General features: G+C 42.0%; 1 protein-coding gene across 1 annotated transcript; it reads left to right on the forward strand.

Moving 5' to 3' along the window:
- The first annotated feature begins 7,914 nt into the window (after nucleotides 1-7,914).
- Nucleotides 7,915-8,784, forward strand: LOC103935276. The gene has a single exon (XM_009345039.3). It carries the CDS (start codon nucleotides 8,026-8,028, stop codon nucleotides 8,476-8,478), a length of 453 nt encoding a protein of 150 aa, XP_009343314.2. The 5' UTR covers nucleotides 7,915-8,025; the 3' UTR covers nucleotides 8,479-8,784.
- The last annotated feature ends 7,439 nt before the right edge of the window (nucleotides 8,785-16,223 follow it).

Raw genomic sequence — 16,223 nt, forward strand, 5'->3', positions numbered from 1 at the left:
GCGTTATGGGCATACCGAACTTCACCCCGCTCGGCCACTGGAACCACCCCTTACGCGTTAACTTACGGACACGACGCCATGTTACCGGTCGAGTTGAGTATAAATTCGTTACGAGTAATCGAGCAGAGTAACTTGTTCAGTATTGAATATTGTCAAGCGATGCGGCAGGAATTAGAAGATTTAGAAGAAAGTCGAATCGACGCGAGTAACTTACTGGTAGCACAAAAGAAAATTGCCGAACGAGTGTATAACCAGCGTGTAAGACAAAAAACGTTCGGCGAAGGAGAATTGGTTTGGCAAACTGTGTTGCCTATTGGGATTAAGGACCCAAGATTTGGGAAGTGGTCGCCGAATTGGGAAGGGCCATTCGTTGTTCACAAAGTCCTCGGCAAGGGGGCATATCATCTGAGAGATCGGACGGGTTCAGTTCATAAATTACCGATTAATGGAAAGTTTTTAAAGAAGTACTATCCAATTACATGGGAAATGCAAGAGTAAGACTATTGCATTAATAGCAAAAGGATCATTGTATTGATAGCAAAAAGATTTATTACAAAAACCAATACAAATACAATGATAGGCTCCTAAGGGGTCGAGGGGAGGAAAGTCTCAAGGGCAGCTTTCAGCTCCAGCCACTTCGCCTCGCCCAGGATGATCTCGGCCTGCCTGGTCTTCTTGTTAAGCTGCAGCTGCTGGACATGCCGTGCACCAGCAGCAAAGGCCGTCAGCCGAGCCTTGCTAGCCTCGAAATCCTTCTCAAGCTCGGCAGCGGTAACGGACCTTTGCCGTTGAAGGTCAGAAATCTGACGTTGGAGGTCAAAAATCTGGCGATCAAACTCTGTCAGCTTCGCTTTCTTGGCTTTAAGTGCCTCCATCTCAGATCGGCCGGCTTCTTGCGCGACCTTGGCAGCCTTCAAGTCATCCTCAGCTTGAAGGGCTCGCTCGAAGATGTAGAAGTGTTGCCGAGTTCGTTCCAGGAGGTCGGTCAGAAAAGAGATACCCTCCGGGCTCAGATGACCACCGCTGGCGAGGTCATTGAGACATTCTCCAACGGAGTCGAGGCCTTTGCACCGAAGAGCTTGGGAGGCAGTCAGAGACAAGACTTCGTGCAGCTTCACGAAGACCTCGGCAGGCGTAGTTCCCGCCGATTCGGCTGGAGCAGCAGAAGAACCAGCCTCACCGGTCGTGCTCTGAAGAAGGGCGTCAAGCTCTACTTCCCACGACGGCTGCACATAAAAGAAGATCGGTAAGAAGGAAAGACAGACGTCGTGATATAATGCATAAAGGAAAAGGGGATTGTTTTAGACCTGCCGAGAGGAGACTTCGGCCATGCCCTCTGGGTTATTGCTCGAACCCAGGGAACTTAATGGCCGAGCCCAGTGCCTTAGACCGCTACGCAATTCACGCGGCCGATGGAGGTTATCTATATTTGATGGCCACGACGGCGGCCAGGAAATATAAATAACACCCCTCGGCGCATAAAATTGCCGGTGAAATGAATGATCGGGCACCTGACATTTTAATAATCTTTTAAGAACGTGTCATTGTAAAATTAATACAAAAAATAGAAGACTTACATAGGCCGAGGAGACTTCCTGCGGAGGAATGGGGAGATCTGCATCCTGCGGATGGATCGGCGACTCGGCCGTGGCCTCAGGGTCGGCCATGGGCCTCTTGCCGCGATCCGCCGCAGGAGGAGTCGGTCGATCGGTCGCATCAACAATCGGAGGAGGATGAACGAGAGAAGAATTAACTCGTCCGCGACGGCGTTCCAACGGGACTTCGTCACTTTCGCTCCCGATATCCTGAACATAAAGAGAACATTTAGCATTACGACCAGAGACCTAAGGAAACAAGTGGAAGTAGAATTTTACCTCCAGAATGACCGTGGGAGTCGAGGGCGCACCAATAGGCGCAGCCGGTTTACCCATCGCAGGCGCCACGGCCGGCTCCGAAGCTGGAGCTGGTGCGACGATTGGATCGGCTGTGGCTCCAGGGAGGGGAACGACCGGAGGGATCGGGAGTGGAGATGCCGGGGCAACCGGCACAGTAGGAGAACCGGCAGAAGCAGGCGTCCCAGTAACGTCACTGGAGACGACATGAATCTCCCGGTCGCCCTTCTTCGCCAATTTCTTGACGCGTTTAGAAGGGCGAAGGACATCAATCTCCGGCTCGGCCTCTCGGTGGGGGCGTTTGGAGGGGATTGGCCGCTCGGTGGCGATGGTTTTCCTCTTGGGCGCCAACTTCTTCACCCTCGCCGCCGCGGCAACCACTTCAACCTTCTTCGCCCCACGACCCCCTGAAATAGGCAAAGTAATTGTTAACAAGGGCAAGTTTTGAAATGACAAAAGTAATTAGTCAACAATATACCTTGAGCCGACTCCTTAGGTTGGGTCGAGGGCGCTAGTTCGGGCCGATCGCCAAAAACTTTGCTCACCACTTCTTCGACCGAGACGCCGAAGAAGTCGCAGGTGTACTCGTCCCACCAATCCCCAAAGGTCTCGGCGCCCAAGGATTCCGGGACGATCGGCCGAGGACGGAACTTCTTACACCGATCTTGGAATTCTTGCTCCATCGATCGGCATTCCCTCTCGGAAGAACCAGAAAGACGCCCCCGGCTCAAGAGGGAACGGGAGGTGAGCAATGGAACGGGGCAACCTTGGAGGTAGCCGAGTTGCCGGGCGACAAAGTGGGGGTGGTAGACCTCCCAGCTGGCTCGGCGGGCGTCGCAACCAAGGGGAAGGTCGCGAGCCAGTACGATTGACCCCCAGGATTGACGGAGGCCTGCATCCTCGGCCTCGGCCCAGGCTGCCGTTGGGAGCCCAATCGAAGCAGGGTACTCCTGGCGCCGGCACACCAGGAACTCGTCGTCCGAAAGGACGTCGAGACTGAAAAAGTGCTTAAGGACCTCGTCAGCCCGGTGAGGAGGTGCCGGTCGGGAGGCCAGTTGGGGGCCGAGAGCGGCCGAGCGCTGGAAAGCGGGGATCTCTGGCCGAAGAGTGGAAAAATAGATCTGCAGCCAGAGTTGGAAGACCCAGAGGGGCCCGTTCTGGTGCGGGTCGATTTTGTTCATGGTCGTCTCGGCCAAGCAACGGAAAAGGTTGGCAAGAATAGCCGGGCTGAACGCCAAAGAGTGACCACTAGCCAGGGCCTGGGCCACCGGCATATTCTCGACCAAGCACTTGTTCGACCTGGTACAACAAATAAATTTGTTGTACCAGTAGAAGAGGAAGGCTTCATGTTCCCCCTTCCTGAGATTCTCTTCCCCCCGGACGGCGAAATGGAGGATGAGGGTGTTGTAATTGAAGAAGTTTTTGTGAAGCTTGTGAACTTCTTCTCTCGAAGGCTCCCGACCGCCTCTGCTGAGCGTTTCGACGGCCCGCTCGTCGAAAAGCGCCTTCAGGTCAAGAGAGGAGGGACATCCTGAAAGAGCGGCATCAATTGGGAGGCCGGATGGAGAAGTCCCAAGGATAGCCGAGACGTCGAGCACTGTGGGGCCTAGGGGGCCAAATGGAAGGATCATAGTGTTGGTAGCCGAGCACCACAGGGTCAAGGCCGCCATGAGCAGCTCTTTGTCCATGGTAATCTCCACGGTCGAGAGCATGATGGCATCATAGATACCAAGAGTTTTCCACTCCTCGCCGAAGAATGATCTCATTCGGTCCACCCAGGCGGCCCAAGCTGTGGTGGTCGAGGGCCAGGCTCCTTGAGGCCGAGCCAAGGACCATTTCGACCAGTCCAACCCTTGAAGCAGGGGTGTAAGGCACTGCTCCTTGAGAAGGTCGGTGATGCACGACGGCACTGCATCTTTGAAAATTGGGCCCAGGATCTGATGAGAAGCGGCCATGTCATCCTCGAAGCGTACCGTTTTGATTGTGTTCCGGTCGATAAAGTCCTTGCATTTGTTGATCTCCTCGGAAAGCTTCGAAATGAAGGAGGCCATTTGTGGAAAAAAAGGTGTGTTGGAAGGAAATATTGCAGGAAGAAGAACTGGGGAAAATATTGCAGAAGGACTAGGAGTTTTGGTTTGAACAAGCAAGGGAGTTTGGAATATCTGAAGACGTAAGAAGCGAATAGATTGAAATGTGGGTATTTATAGGCTTTTCAGATGGAAAATCAAACGCTTGAATTTTGAAAGACACTGGAATTTGAAAAGCGTGGTTCCAAATTGGTGGGAAAGTTAACCGGGAAAGTCTGCAATTATTTCGGATATTTCGGGAACATGCGAAAATGGAATCGAGGAGTCGAAAATCCAGGACGCATGATTGCGTGCGGCGACAAGTTCAATGTATTTAATGAGGATAAGACGGTTCAAATAGTGCACGGTTTCGAGGCCCATGATTGAAGCTTTTGAACGACGGAGAATCGACACGTGGCCACGCGTTGAGGACAGCAAGGAAGGTGCAATCATGTCTCATAAATATGCAGGAATAATGGTCATTAATGAAGTAAGGTCCAGAAGAGCAATAAATGTTTTCGCTTCTTCAAGGCCGAGAGCCGACCAAGAGTGACAGTCGGCGACCTCAGAAGCGAGGGGGCAATGTTTGGGCCCAAAATATTAGGATTGGGCCGAGCAGCAGGATGTGCTCCGCCCAAGGTAATAACACATGCTATGGGCCAAATAATGAGACTCGGACCAGCTGGCAGGGTCGGCTAGATCCTATCTTAAGTAGTCCAGATAAACGAGGAAAGGTCGAGGAAATCCTGATGCAACCAGGATTCTCGACCGGCAAGGGGTAAAACCTCAAAAGTAGGAGAATTCAGAATCCCAATAGGACTGGGATTGTTTGAATTAAAGGTGAGATGGGACAAGGACTCCCAATCCAAATCAGAATGGGAATCAAGGAGCGAGGTGCTATAAATACAAGAAATTACGCAATAGAAAGACTTTTCAACATCAGCATACAATTGCCTTGCGCAAATTCTCTCAAACACCTTGAGATTTTCTTTTTCTTTTCCCGCCGACACACCTTCAGTTTGGATAAACAGCACTGTGGAAGCAACCGGTAAGCACCTTCAGTTTGGATAAACAGCACTGCTGCCGCAGAATCAGCCGACCAAGACACACCTTCAGTTTGGACAAACAGCACTGCGTCGAGGTCGACCGATTACCTATCTAAGTCTCGGCCGAGGAAGGTTTTCGAACCTTTGTTGGTAGAGGTCATCTTACTAAGCCGTTTCGGCATAGTTGGGTGTTACGGATTGCCTTGCTCGGCGCGTTGGAGGCCGAGTGAGTTTATGATTGGATACTCACGAGTAAGTTTCAGGGTTCGGCATTCCGACGGCCGAACTACGTTCACCATCAAGACATACATCACATTCGAGTACCTGTGCCCGTATAGTTTGGTCTCAATTCGGCGTGCTTATACTCTTACGAATATAATCACAGTGGCCGAATCAGGCTTCGACGAGTTGTGAACTCCGTAGAGTTAGTAGCCTTGTCTTCAGGCTATAGAATCCAGAGACCGAGAGCGTTCCTTCCTCGGTCGCAATCGCAAGACACAGAAGTCAACAGCGCGCTCAACGCGACCGCATCAAATTTTACTCCTCGGCCGAGCTCGGCCGACGAGTTGGCACGCCCTGCATTCAACCGAAGGACATTAGTTAGCTCATTAGTTATTCGGCCTGCGTTCCACGTAGGTTTTGTAATTTTTGTAGTCAACAGAATCATATGGTATTATGTATGGAAACTTTTTTCGCTGCTAAAGAATCAAAAGTAGACTTGTCAATTTCTTACATATATAAATTGTTAACCTGATTCGCAACGATATGGAAATAACGAAATTCGAGACAACCCGTTAACTAATTCGATCATTATTGAATCACACGTTAAGAACCCATTATTAACGGACGTTTAACAATTTACCAGTGGAACCAAACATTAACTCATTAATCTATGTCAACAAATTTATTTTACTATGGTTATGTTTTTTTTACTTTTAAGGGAAAGAGGAAAGGGAAGAAAAGTCTACATGTTTTTATCAAGGGTTATTTAATATATAATTTCGTAGTCCACTTTATGAATAAACAAAGTGTATTAATTTCTAACAACCTGAGGTCTTCTTCTAAATGTGTCAACTTTTTTGCCCAAATGAGAATTGTTACATCCCACATCGCTTAGGGGAGTGGATCCTGTAAGCCTTATGTGAATATTCTCATCTCTACCAAGCATGAGGCCTTTTGAAAGCTCACTGGCTTCGGGTTCCATTGGAATTTCGAAGTTAAGCGAGTTCGCGCGAGAGTAATCTCAGGATGGACCCATTCTAAAATGGATGTTTTAATAGTAGAAATGCATACATGAAAAACATGATTTAATGGTTATGTTTTACGAAATGTTTCATGAGTAAATTAGATTTACACTTTATGATTATCATGTTTTACTGAGAATATTTTGGAATACCAAATTAATTGCAAGATATTATTTGACATAATATCTTGCAATTATATTCAAAATACCACCATAAGTGGCCTGTCCCTATTTCTCCAAATAGGGCCAACGACACCCCTATATATAGCCCCATCTTCACACCAAAATGAGAATTACAACTTTACAAGCGAGAGAGATACGAATTTTGGGGGAAGTAAGAGACGAGTATGGGAGCTCCGGATGATGATAACCATGATTGTGACTTTCTTTTGTTGGAGTCTTTTACGCTGCTATTAGACCCTCTTGCTAGAATAAAAAAAAAAAACATGCAGGAGTTTTTAGGGCCACAGTCAACATCATGCCTATATCCATCATGAAGGCATTACGCCATTCTAATGACGAACTCATACCGTCACGAATAACCATAAATAGCTTCGTCGGCAACAAGTCCCAAACCAAAGGGGTGCTCCCGTTAGAGGTAGGCGTTGCAGGTCGCAACAGACTAGTGGGTGGCATGTCTTGCACCTTTTTTATTCGAAATAGCTCCAATTTGTTTATTTGTTTATTAACATAGTAGCAAAACACATAATGATCGATTTAAAAAGGACTGAATTGGAAGGTGACCCACTGGGAAGTTCTCGTGTGAATTCCCAGAAACAAAACCGTGAGGGCATGGTCGGGGCCCAAAGCAGACACTGTGCTACAGTGAAGTCGAGCTCGGAATGTGGTGGGAACCCGGGCTGGGATGTAACAAGAATCACATGGTTTTATGTGTGGAAACTCTTTTCACAGCTAAAGGGCCAAAAAATACAAAAATATAATCTTATCATATTTCTCATACCATATTTTTAACACATGAGTCACATACATATAAACAATCAGTAAAATTAGTTCTAGCTAGTACCACTCATAAATTTGTTCAAAATAAATAATGTATAGCTTCAATCAATATTTGCAATTTTTCTTCAATAGTTAGGACTATTCAGTAGTAAGGAAAATAAACGGTCATGATTTAGTTGAGAAAATACTAATTTTTCTTACTTGCCAATCTAATAAATATAAAGTCAGATTATCCAGTAGTTCGGACTATGAAAATTTACCCCAACATTTGATTATAAACCTCACTTAAGTACCCTAAATACTTGTAACTTCAGAGTTAATTATTAATTACTCATATCATAATAATATGGATTTATATAACAAAAACAGATTCAATAAACCCAACTTATTAACTTTGGCGTCCACTTTGAAACCAAGAAACCCTAGCTAGCTTAAACATTTCCCAAAAGGTTCATTATCTCCTAAGCACTTCCAAAAAGGTAACTGCAAGTAATCTCCCATCACTAATTGTATAGAAGGCGGCTTAAGTTAATTAGCTCATGGAAGCAAGACCCACACGCAAAAGAAGACCAAAACAGATAAAACGCAAATAAATAAATAAATAAACAAATAAAAAATACAAGGACAATTTGGTCATTTGAACACAATAATATCATTCACTCTGCTATGTTCGTATGAGTTTCAATAATTCCTATATATGTATCACACAGCTATTCCAAACCTTCCATAGCATTCAAGCTTTCATCAACCCAAAAACCCAACACAAAAGAAAACCTAAAAACAAATCAAAATCCACAGAGAGCGCTCAAAAACCAGAGATGGGCAACAGTCTAAGGTGCTGTTTGGCTTGCGTACTACCATGTGGAGCCCTAGACTTGATCCGGATCGTCCATTTGAATGGCTACGTAGAAGAAATCTCACATCCAGTTACAGCCGGCGAGATCTTAGAAGCAAACCCTAATCACCTTCTCAGCAAACCCAGCTGCCAAGGGGTCGTGCGCAAAATTTTGATCCTCTCGTCGGAATCGGAGCTCAAGCGAGGCAGCATCTATTTCTTGATTCCGTCTTCTTCTGTGCCGGAGAAGAAGAAGAAGAGTAAGAGCAGCGGCAATAAGAAACCCTCAAAAAAGAGCAGCACGAGCCAAAGCGATAGTACCGGCCGTTATTGGACGGAGATTGTGACGGAAAAGAAGTCTATGTCTCGCCAAGATAGGAGGGCTGGCCGTGTCACGGTATGGCGACCTCATCTCGAAAGCATCACCGAAGGCTAACATTTTTTTCCGGTGATGGGGGTTTTTTTTTTTTTTTTTTTTTTTGGTACGTAAATGGGTTTGGTATTGCGTCTTGTGGATATATTTGGAATTTTATTTTGGGTCTGCGAGTAATAATGGCAGATTCTGATTTAAAAATTCAGTGTTCATGAGGTCATGATCTGTTTTATTCTCAAGAAATCAAAGGAAAAATTAAAATCATGGCTACGTATAACAGAGAAGAGAGAAAAATAAAATGTTCGTAGAAATACAATTGTATTTACACCAAGTTTGTAATTAAGTAAATATGTGCTGCTTCTTCTTTTATTCTCTCTTTGTGATCTCATGATTTGTGTGGAGAAGAAAATAACTGGGCAGCCTAGTGCTCGGAGGGGGAAAGATTCCATCAGTTGAAGTGGGGTGTTTAATTTCAGTAATTTTGAGATTTGAAATAATAAATTAAAGAGTATTTTTCGAAAATATAAGAGATAAGATAGTTGATTTTCATGTAGTCCATATAATTCCATATACTTTTTTTAGAAGTCAGCATAAGATGGAACTGCTTCCCATGATTAATTTGTCCAAATGAGCAATTTACTTGCTCAATAACATTTTGACAAAATTTAGAGACAAAATTTACAAATTAAATAAAATATCACTAATAGGAATGAACACATTCATCAATACTTAAGTAATAAATCAATTCAATCATCAACTTCCATGTCTTTTAGTTTTTAGAATTTTGTTTACAAATTTAATTTTCTTAGCATTACCCTTTTATAAAAGTTCATTATCAAATTTAAAATCAGATCTAGTGTATTTTCTTTTGAAGGTAATAATAATTTATTACAAAACCATCGAGAATGTATAAAGGATATGCATGTTGAACTTAACAAAGAGGTCACACAGTAAAAAGGTACCATATAAATTTACAATTACGAACTTATCATCAATGCATACAATTCCAAACTCATAGAGATCCACATCTAACCAACAAAAAATATAACAGCTTTGCGAGTCCTGGATTACTATTATAACATCACGAGAAAAAGACCACCAACTCTGATGATATAGCCATGACACCATGCGATACCAAAATCCTTTGTAAATTGGCGTATAGCACTGCCATAAGTCATTATATATTATTGTAATGGCCTTATATATATATGTATGTGTGTGTGTGTGTGTGTGTGTGATGACTTGAGCACAGAATAGTTGGCATACTAGTCCATCTACGCGGTATCGTAGTGCATCTATATATACAATATATATATATATATATGTGTGTGTGTGTGTGTGTAATAATTGCCTAATCTTGCTGAATTTGGTAAAAGGAATCTTAACACGAAAAAAAAGGGTCGATAAAGAAATATAGAAAGATGTTTTAATCCTTATCTAATGAGGTTAAGACGTGCATTGTGAGAGCGTTTAATTAGCCAACAAATGGAGGGAGTATCGGGTAACAACCTTTTGTAATACATATGAAAAGCAATAGATTATACATTTCTTCAAGTTTAATGATTGTGAGTTCTACGTTTATTCTTAAGCCTAGCTAATGTATTGGCTTAAAAAAACCCTTAAATTAATGAACCACAATTTTTTTTTTTTTTTGGTCAATGAAACTTTTTATAACAAAGTCCAAAAAGATATAGTACAAAGACTCCACAACGAAGATGAGGAAATAACAACCGCCCCATAAACGGGGTTGGTACAAACAAGACACTTTATGCAATCAAATGCATGAGAAAATGTTCCCATCTATACCGGAAACAAAAATTACATAGAATGTGTCTCAACCCAAAAACTAAGACCCACACAGCCTAAAAGTGACCACACAAAAGAACCTAAAAACCCTAAAGGGAGATTCACCCGCCACCTCCCCAGCTGCATAATTGGTGGAGACAGCCATCAATCATATCCAAGTAAAACATCTAACACGCCCTGATCTCGAAATCCCCAAATACTAGGATAGACACTTAAAACATGCATACAACTAAAATATGCATTTAGAATGAGATACACCAATGCATAATCGTGTTTAGAGCATTCAACTAATCAAGAATAATGTGAATGAATGAATATAAAAAGGTATGAACAAAGGAAGGGTACCTACCCTAAAAAGACTCGGAGATCCCTACGCGGAATTGCCCTGACGCTAGGACTGTGTGCCTCAATTCTATCTCTTGAGGGGGCGCAAAAATAGAAAAGGTGAGTGGACCAAAGTTTATATGAATACTAATAATAGGAAAATCATTTTATATAGGAATATACTAACCCCTGTTTTGAAAACATATATATAGTACTATATAGTAAGTTTTTTGAAAATTCTAGCATGCAATGAAAACTTTCGTAAAACATGTATACTGTAAAACCATGCTGAATAATGGTGTTATCGCTGCATTAAGGCAAATCCAAAAATCTCATCATGTTGTACTCTCTAGGGGTATCATAGTCGCTCGAAGGCAATACCTGTCCATCACCCGAAGGTGACGTTGTACGATATTGGGTTATGCCAATGAAGAAACCATGGTCCATCCCCCAAGGTGAAACTGTACAACTCTTGGTTACGCTAAAGAAGAGGATATATAACATCACACATCGAAACTAGCCCGGGCTAGTGAAGCTGGGGGTATATCATCAATATCATCTACTCCTCATTTGCCCTAAAGCAGTACCTGTCCATCACCCAAAGGTGAAGCTGTACAATATTGGGTTATGCCAGTGAAGAAACCATGATCCATCACTCGAAGGTGAAGCTGTACAACTCCGAGTTAGTCAGAGAAGAGGTATATACATAAACATCCTCAACTGTGTCCTATGGCCATAGACATCTACATACCCGTGTTGTGTAGATGTGTTGTATAATAACCCGGTAGATAAGCACCAAAAACATCCTAAAAAATCTCATATCAAATTCGGAGCTCAAAAGCTCAAAACCTCATCTCATCAATCTCTGATAGCACATATTCATAAATTCATAAAATACATCATATTCGAAAGCCATAGAATTTCATATACAAGAATCCAAATATTCATAACCTTTTGTAAAACTTAAATTTGAGAAATCATAAATATTTCGTAAAAGCAATTTAAATAAATCATAAGTATGGAAATCCGTAAAACATATTATAAACCATGCTCTATTCATGAAATATGCAATGCATGCAAGCCTAATATTTTATAAAAACATGTAAGTTTAGAAGGGGTCCACTCACGGTATTCCATTGCCCGTAAGCTGCTCGAACTAGCGAGGATGATGCCACTTCCCACTGCCACACCTAAACACATATAGGGACCATGTAGTAAAACTCTATTAAAATAGTCGAATTTCAGAAAACAGACAGTGGATTCGGCACATCGAAAAACCTAAAGAGATACCTCTGGTTTTCTTACGCACTGCCGCACGCGTGTCTACAAGGCGATGGCCAGGACGGCCAGGCACTGCCACTCCCTGAGATAGGTTACCGGAAAGTTCACCAGAAAGGTCGTCGGCACAGTACTTTCGACGGAGACGAGTGTGCTTCATGCGTTGGCCCATACGCGAACATGGAAGCTGTCTTGGGTCCGGGTCAAGTTGGATCCCGATTGGCTTGCTGGATTGGGCCGAGGTTACTGGGTTGGATTAGGTTGATGGGTTGGCCTGATATTGGTTTGGGCTTGGGTTACATAGACCCAAGGTTTGGGTTGTATGGCCCAAAGGTTTGGGCCAGGTTAATGGACTAGATTACGGGTCAGGTCGACTCGATTAGGTTCTCATGTGGCACCCGCCGGATTTAAAGAAGAAGAAGGATGGATTTCAGCAGGGAAATTCCCCGAGCTCTAAATGAGCTCAAATCTTAACTATTTCCTACGATTTAAAAGCCAAAATAAAGGTAGGGAGATAAGGAATGAGATTATACCTTCGTGGTCCCTCGTAGTGGTTGGAGTTGGCTTGAAAAAGGCTCGAAAACCGCTGGGTTTTTCGTCGAAATTTGGAAATTAATCTCCCGAGTTGTTTTCGATACCAACCTTCACCAAGTGCCTAAAATGGGTCAACTAGGGTTTGATCAATTTATAATGAAGGTTAGAGAGAGAGAGAGAAAAAGAGTCTCGAGGCTTACCCATGTCAGAAACGGCGAAACTCGTTGGAAAAATCCTTGCACAGTAACGATGCAACAATGCAGTGAGAAAGAAAGATGAGGATAGGCCTTAGACGGTCTGGGGTCGTGAGAGGGAGGTCTCGAAGGTGGCATGGTCGCCAGAATATGAGCCATGGTGATGGTGAGTGGTGGTGTGCTCATAGGGGAAGGTTGCAAAGATAGGGGAGAGAGAAATAGAGGTAGCTAGGAAGAGAGATGAGAGTTAAGAAGTAAGAAAGAGTATGTCACGGGAGAGAAAAGAGAGGTATAGAGTTCTAGAGTGAGAGAAAGATGTCACGGAACCAAGGAACACCCTAGAAACTAGGGTCACCTACCATGTGTTAACCCGAGAGTGGTCCAGGGTGGAGAATATCTCGACTTGGAAAATTACCAAAATACCCTTATCATTTTGAGTCTCGTAAAATCTTCGTTTTAGCTCCAAATTTGATTCCGCTCATGCCCACACGTTTGTAGCAATGAGTGCTACAAGGATACACCAAGAAAAGGGATCTTACGTGACACGACAACGCGGTCAACCAAAGTCAACGTTTTTGCCTCAAAGGTCATTTTCGTAAATTCACACATTAAAATTATAAAAACCGTAATAATTGAGGACGGTTCGTTACAACATCCGTAGAAAGCAAAACTCAAGCCTATATTTGTTTCAACGCAGGTGAAAATGAGCCAAATCTGTAGATAAAGAAAAACCATGCACATTCCAGTCTCCACATATCGAGTCCTCAATTGAAAATAAAACACAATAGGCATCCAAATGCCCAGATCCAAGCGGAAACGAAAAAGTTCAAGTGGGTGTAAACACCAAGTCAAAGAGACTTCATACTTTTGTAAAGATGATAACATATAGTTGTCTTCAAGCAAAGAGAAGCATGGATAAAACAACGGACTCTTGAATTTATTGGTTTAGAAGAAAAAAAAAAAGTTTAAACTAAAGCCCTTCTCTTTAAGGCTTGTCACTCCGAAAAAATCATTTGAAATACATACACGAGAGAGATGGGAGCCTTGATGTATGATGAAGGTCCATTAGCTCCAACTTCATATATTATTATTGGCATATTGTCTAATTAGCATAAATCCAAAAGTTTTGAATGCCTATTTCTTGAAGCTACATAAATATAAATCCAAAACAACCTGGCAAATCTTCTTTGCTAGACTTTTATAACTCAGTCCTCACATGGATTCCCTCTTCCCATATCCCATATAATATTATACTGTTCTTACACATCCTTTCCTCAAACTCCATCCCCATGATATACATATATATATATATATTATTAATGTTTTGGACCACAAACTTGTAGATCAAATATTTCAGTTTAGCCAGTTGAATTTTAAATATTTTGGGGGAAATTAATCATGGGGAAGCATTTGAGTTGTGGGTTGGGACCAATGAGGCAATGCCACGCTTTTAATCAAACACATTAGGGATGTGATTATTAACTAATTAATTGAGGGAGAGAAATGGGGAGATCCCAAGGAACATAGGCATTGAGCCTTTCGATTAATTGTAGCATTGATGAAGACAAAAAGGATATAAGTTCACGGGTCTAGTCGCCAGTTCCAGGAGGAGAACTTGGATGAATCCCTCTGGATGGGAGACATCGATGTAAAAAACTGTAATGGCCTTCTCTATGTATGTGGGGGGTGAGTTTCAATATCAATAGTCAATGGAAAGTCAATTTTACTTTGTCCCAAACCTTGACCATATGTCTGTCTAATTACGAAGATCAAGTACTAGCTATAACATTGGTTTAGTGGTATTTTTCTTATTAATGTTGAAATAGTTTTTAAGTTCGAATTTCTTACATAAACCATAATTTTTTTTAACTAAATAAAACCTTCAACGTGAGATGAGCAATTTTGAGTGACCTAAACTTTTCTTAAGCTTTAGTCTAGGATAATCAATATTGTAATATTTGTAGGAGTTTTTTTATTAGCTCAAGTAGTTCCTTCGCACATATAACTAAAACTTCGATGTTAAGGACTAGCTAATTGATCTGGAGGTACTCGGTCTCTAATTTGCTAGAATTGGAGGTCCTCAATCTTTGTTGTGCAGCTATGCTGAGTTGTTTTGAACTTATTTTGTTGTGGAACATAACTCATTTTTACACGGTTTTGGGGAATCTAGGACATCCTATCTGTCCTGTCCCCATGAGTTGTTAAGGACTCGACATCAAAAAGTTCACGGGCCAATGGTATCAAGTCAAGCCAAGCCAGTGGGTTAATTTGACCATCTCCAACTAAAGGAAGGTCAAATGCTCTCTTTAGCCCTATAGCCTTTCAAGAAATTATATTTTAATGAACATTGTGAGGCCATATTTCATACCATCTCCAACCGAAGGGGCCAAAGGGCCATAGGCCAAACATAACCCTGTGACAAAAAAATCATCTCCAACCGAAAGGGCCAAAGGGCCATAGGCCAAACATAACCCTGTGACAAAAAAATTATCTCCAACCGAAGGGGCCAAAGGGCTATAGGCCAAACATAATTTATTATTTTAATTGAATTAATATACTTAATTAAATTAAACTACCATATTAATGTAAGATTTTCGGACATAGGAAGATTATTAAAAGAGGTGGCCATTTGAAAATTATTGAAAAAAATTAAAGGAAAGATTACTGGAAGAGAATAGAATGTGAATAATTGAAATAAAATGAGGTAAGATAGTATGTAATGGTGAAAAATACGTGAGAAATGGTGTATGAAAAAATTTAGAATTAAAAAAAAAAATGGGCTAGGCAAAAAAAATCGTCCAAAAAAAAAAAAAGTAGGCTGGGCAAAAAAAATTGTCCAAAAAAAAAAGTGGACTGACTCATCGGGCTAGCTGTCTGGCTGGAAATGGCCAGCTTGTTGGCTTGATTTGGTGTTTTTGGCTCTGTGGGGCCCACAAGACCTTTGGTTTAGCCCTCGATTGAAGATGATTTTTCGTGTCATTTCGGGCTATTTTTAACCCTATAACTCTCTGACCGGATCGGTTGGAAATGGCCTTATATGACATATATTGCTTGGCCCTTTTTTCTTGTATATTAGCCCATAATGTTATTATTTTGTCATGAATGATATATATTGGAATTGGAGTTTCCCATATCACCTTTTTCTCTTCTTCTCTTTGTGGGTAGCAATATCCCATCTGTTTGCTTGTTTGGTGGTGTCTACATGAATTAGTGGGGTCCTGGTTCTTAACTCGTGCTTCCATTGCACTACATATAATTTGACAATTATCTTTCAATTGGCCTTTTGCTCGATCCTGTCTTGTGGTATAAAGTTTCTATAGTCCATCTTTGCACCATTTTATTCTTGGGAACAAAATTGTTTACGGCCGAAAGGTGTAAGATCACAATTTTAAAAATTATATATATATATATATATATATATATTTTTTTTTTTATCTCCAAAGTTTTGTCTCAACTTTGTGGTTGTGGTTTCTTAGAATGCTTATGGAATATTTGATTATTTATGAAGACAACAAATACACCAATTGCCAAATTGTGTGTATAAGTTGTGCAAAGCATGCATGTCCTTGGATCATCGCGAAATGAATGATAGAAGAATTATATATTTCAAATTCGAGAATATGAATTGAGATTCATCAGCAACTCATAATTTACTAGAGAATAGAGAAAACT

Source organism: the organism of the source record quoted next, unplaced genomic scaffold (genome assembly GCF_019419815.1).
Source record: "Pyrus x bretschneideri cultivar Hongxiangsu unplaced genomic scaffold, Pyrus_bretschneideri_v1 Contig39, whole genome shotgun sequence".
NCBI classification, from domain to species: Eukaryota; Viridiplantae; Streptophyta; class Magnoliopsida; order Rosales; family Rosaceae; genus Pyrus; species Pyrus x bretschneideri.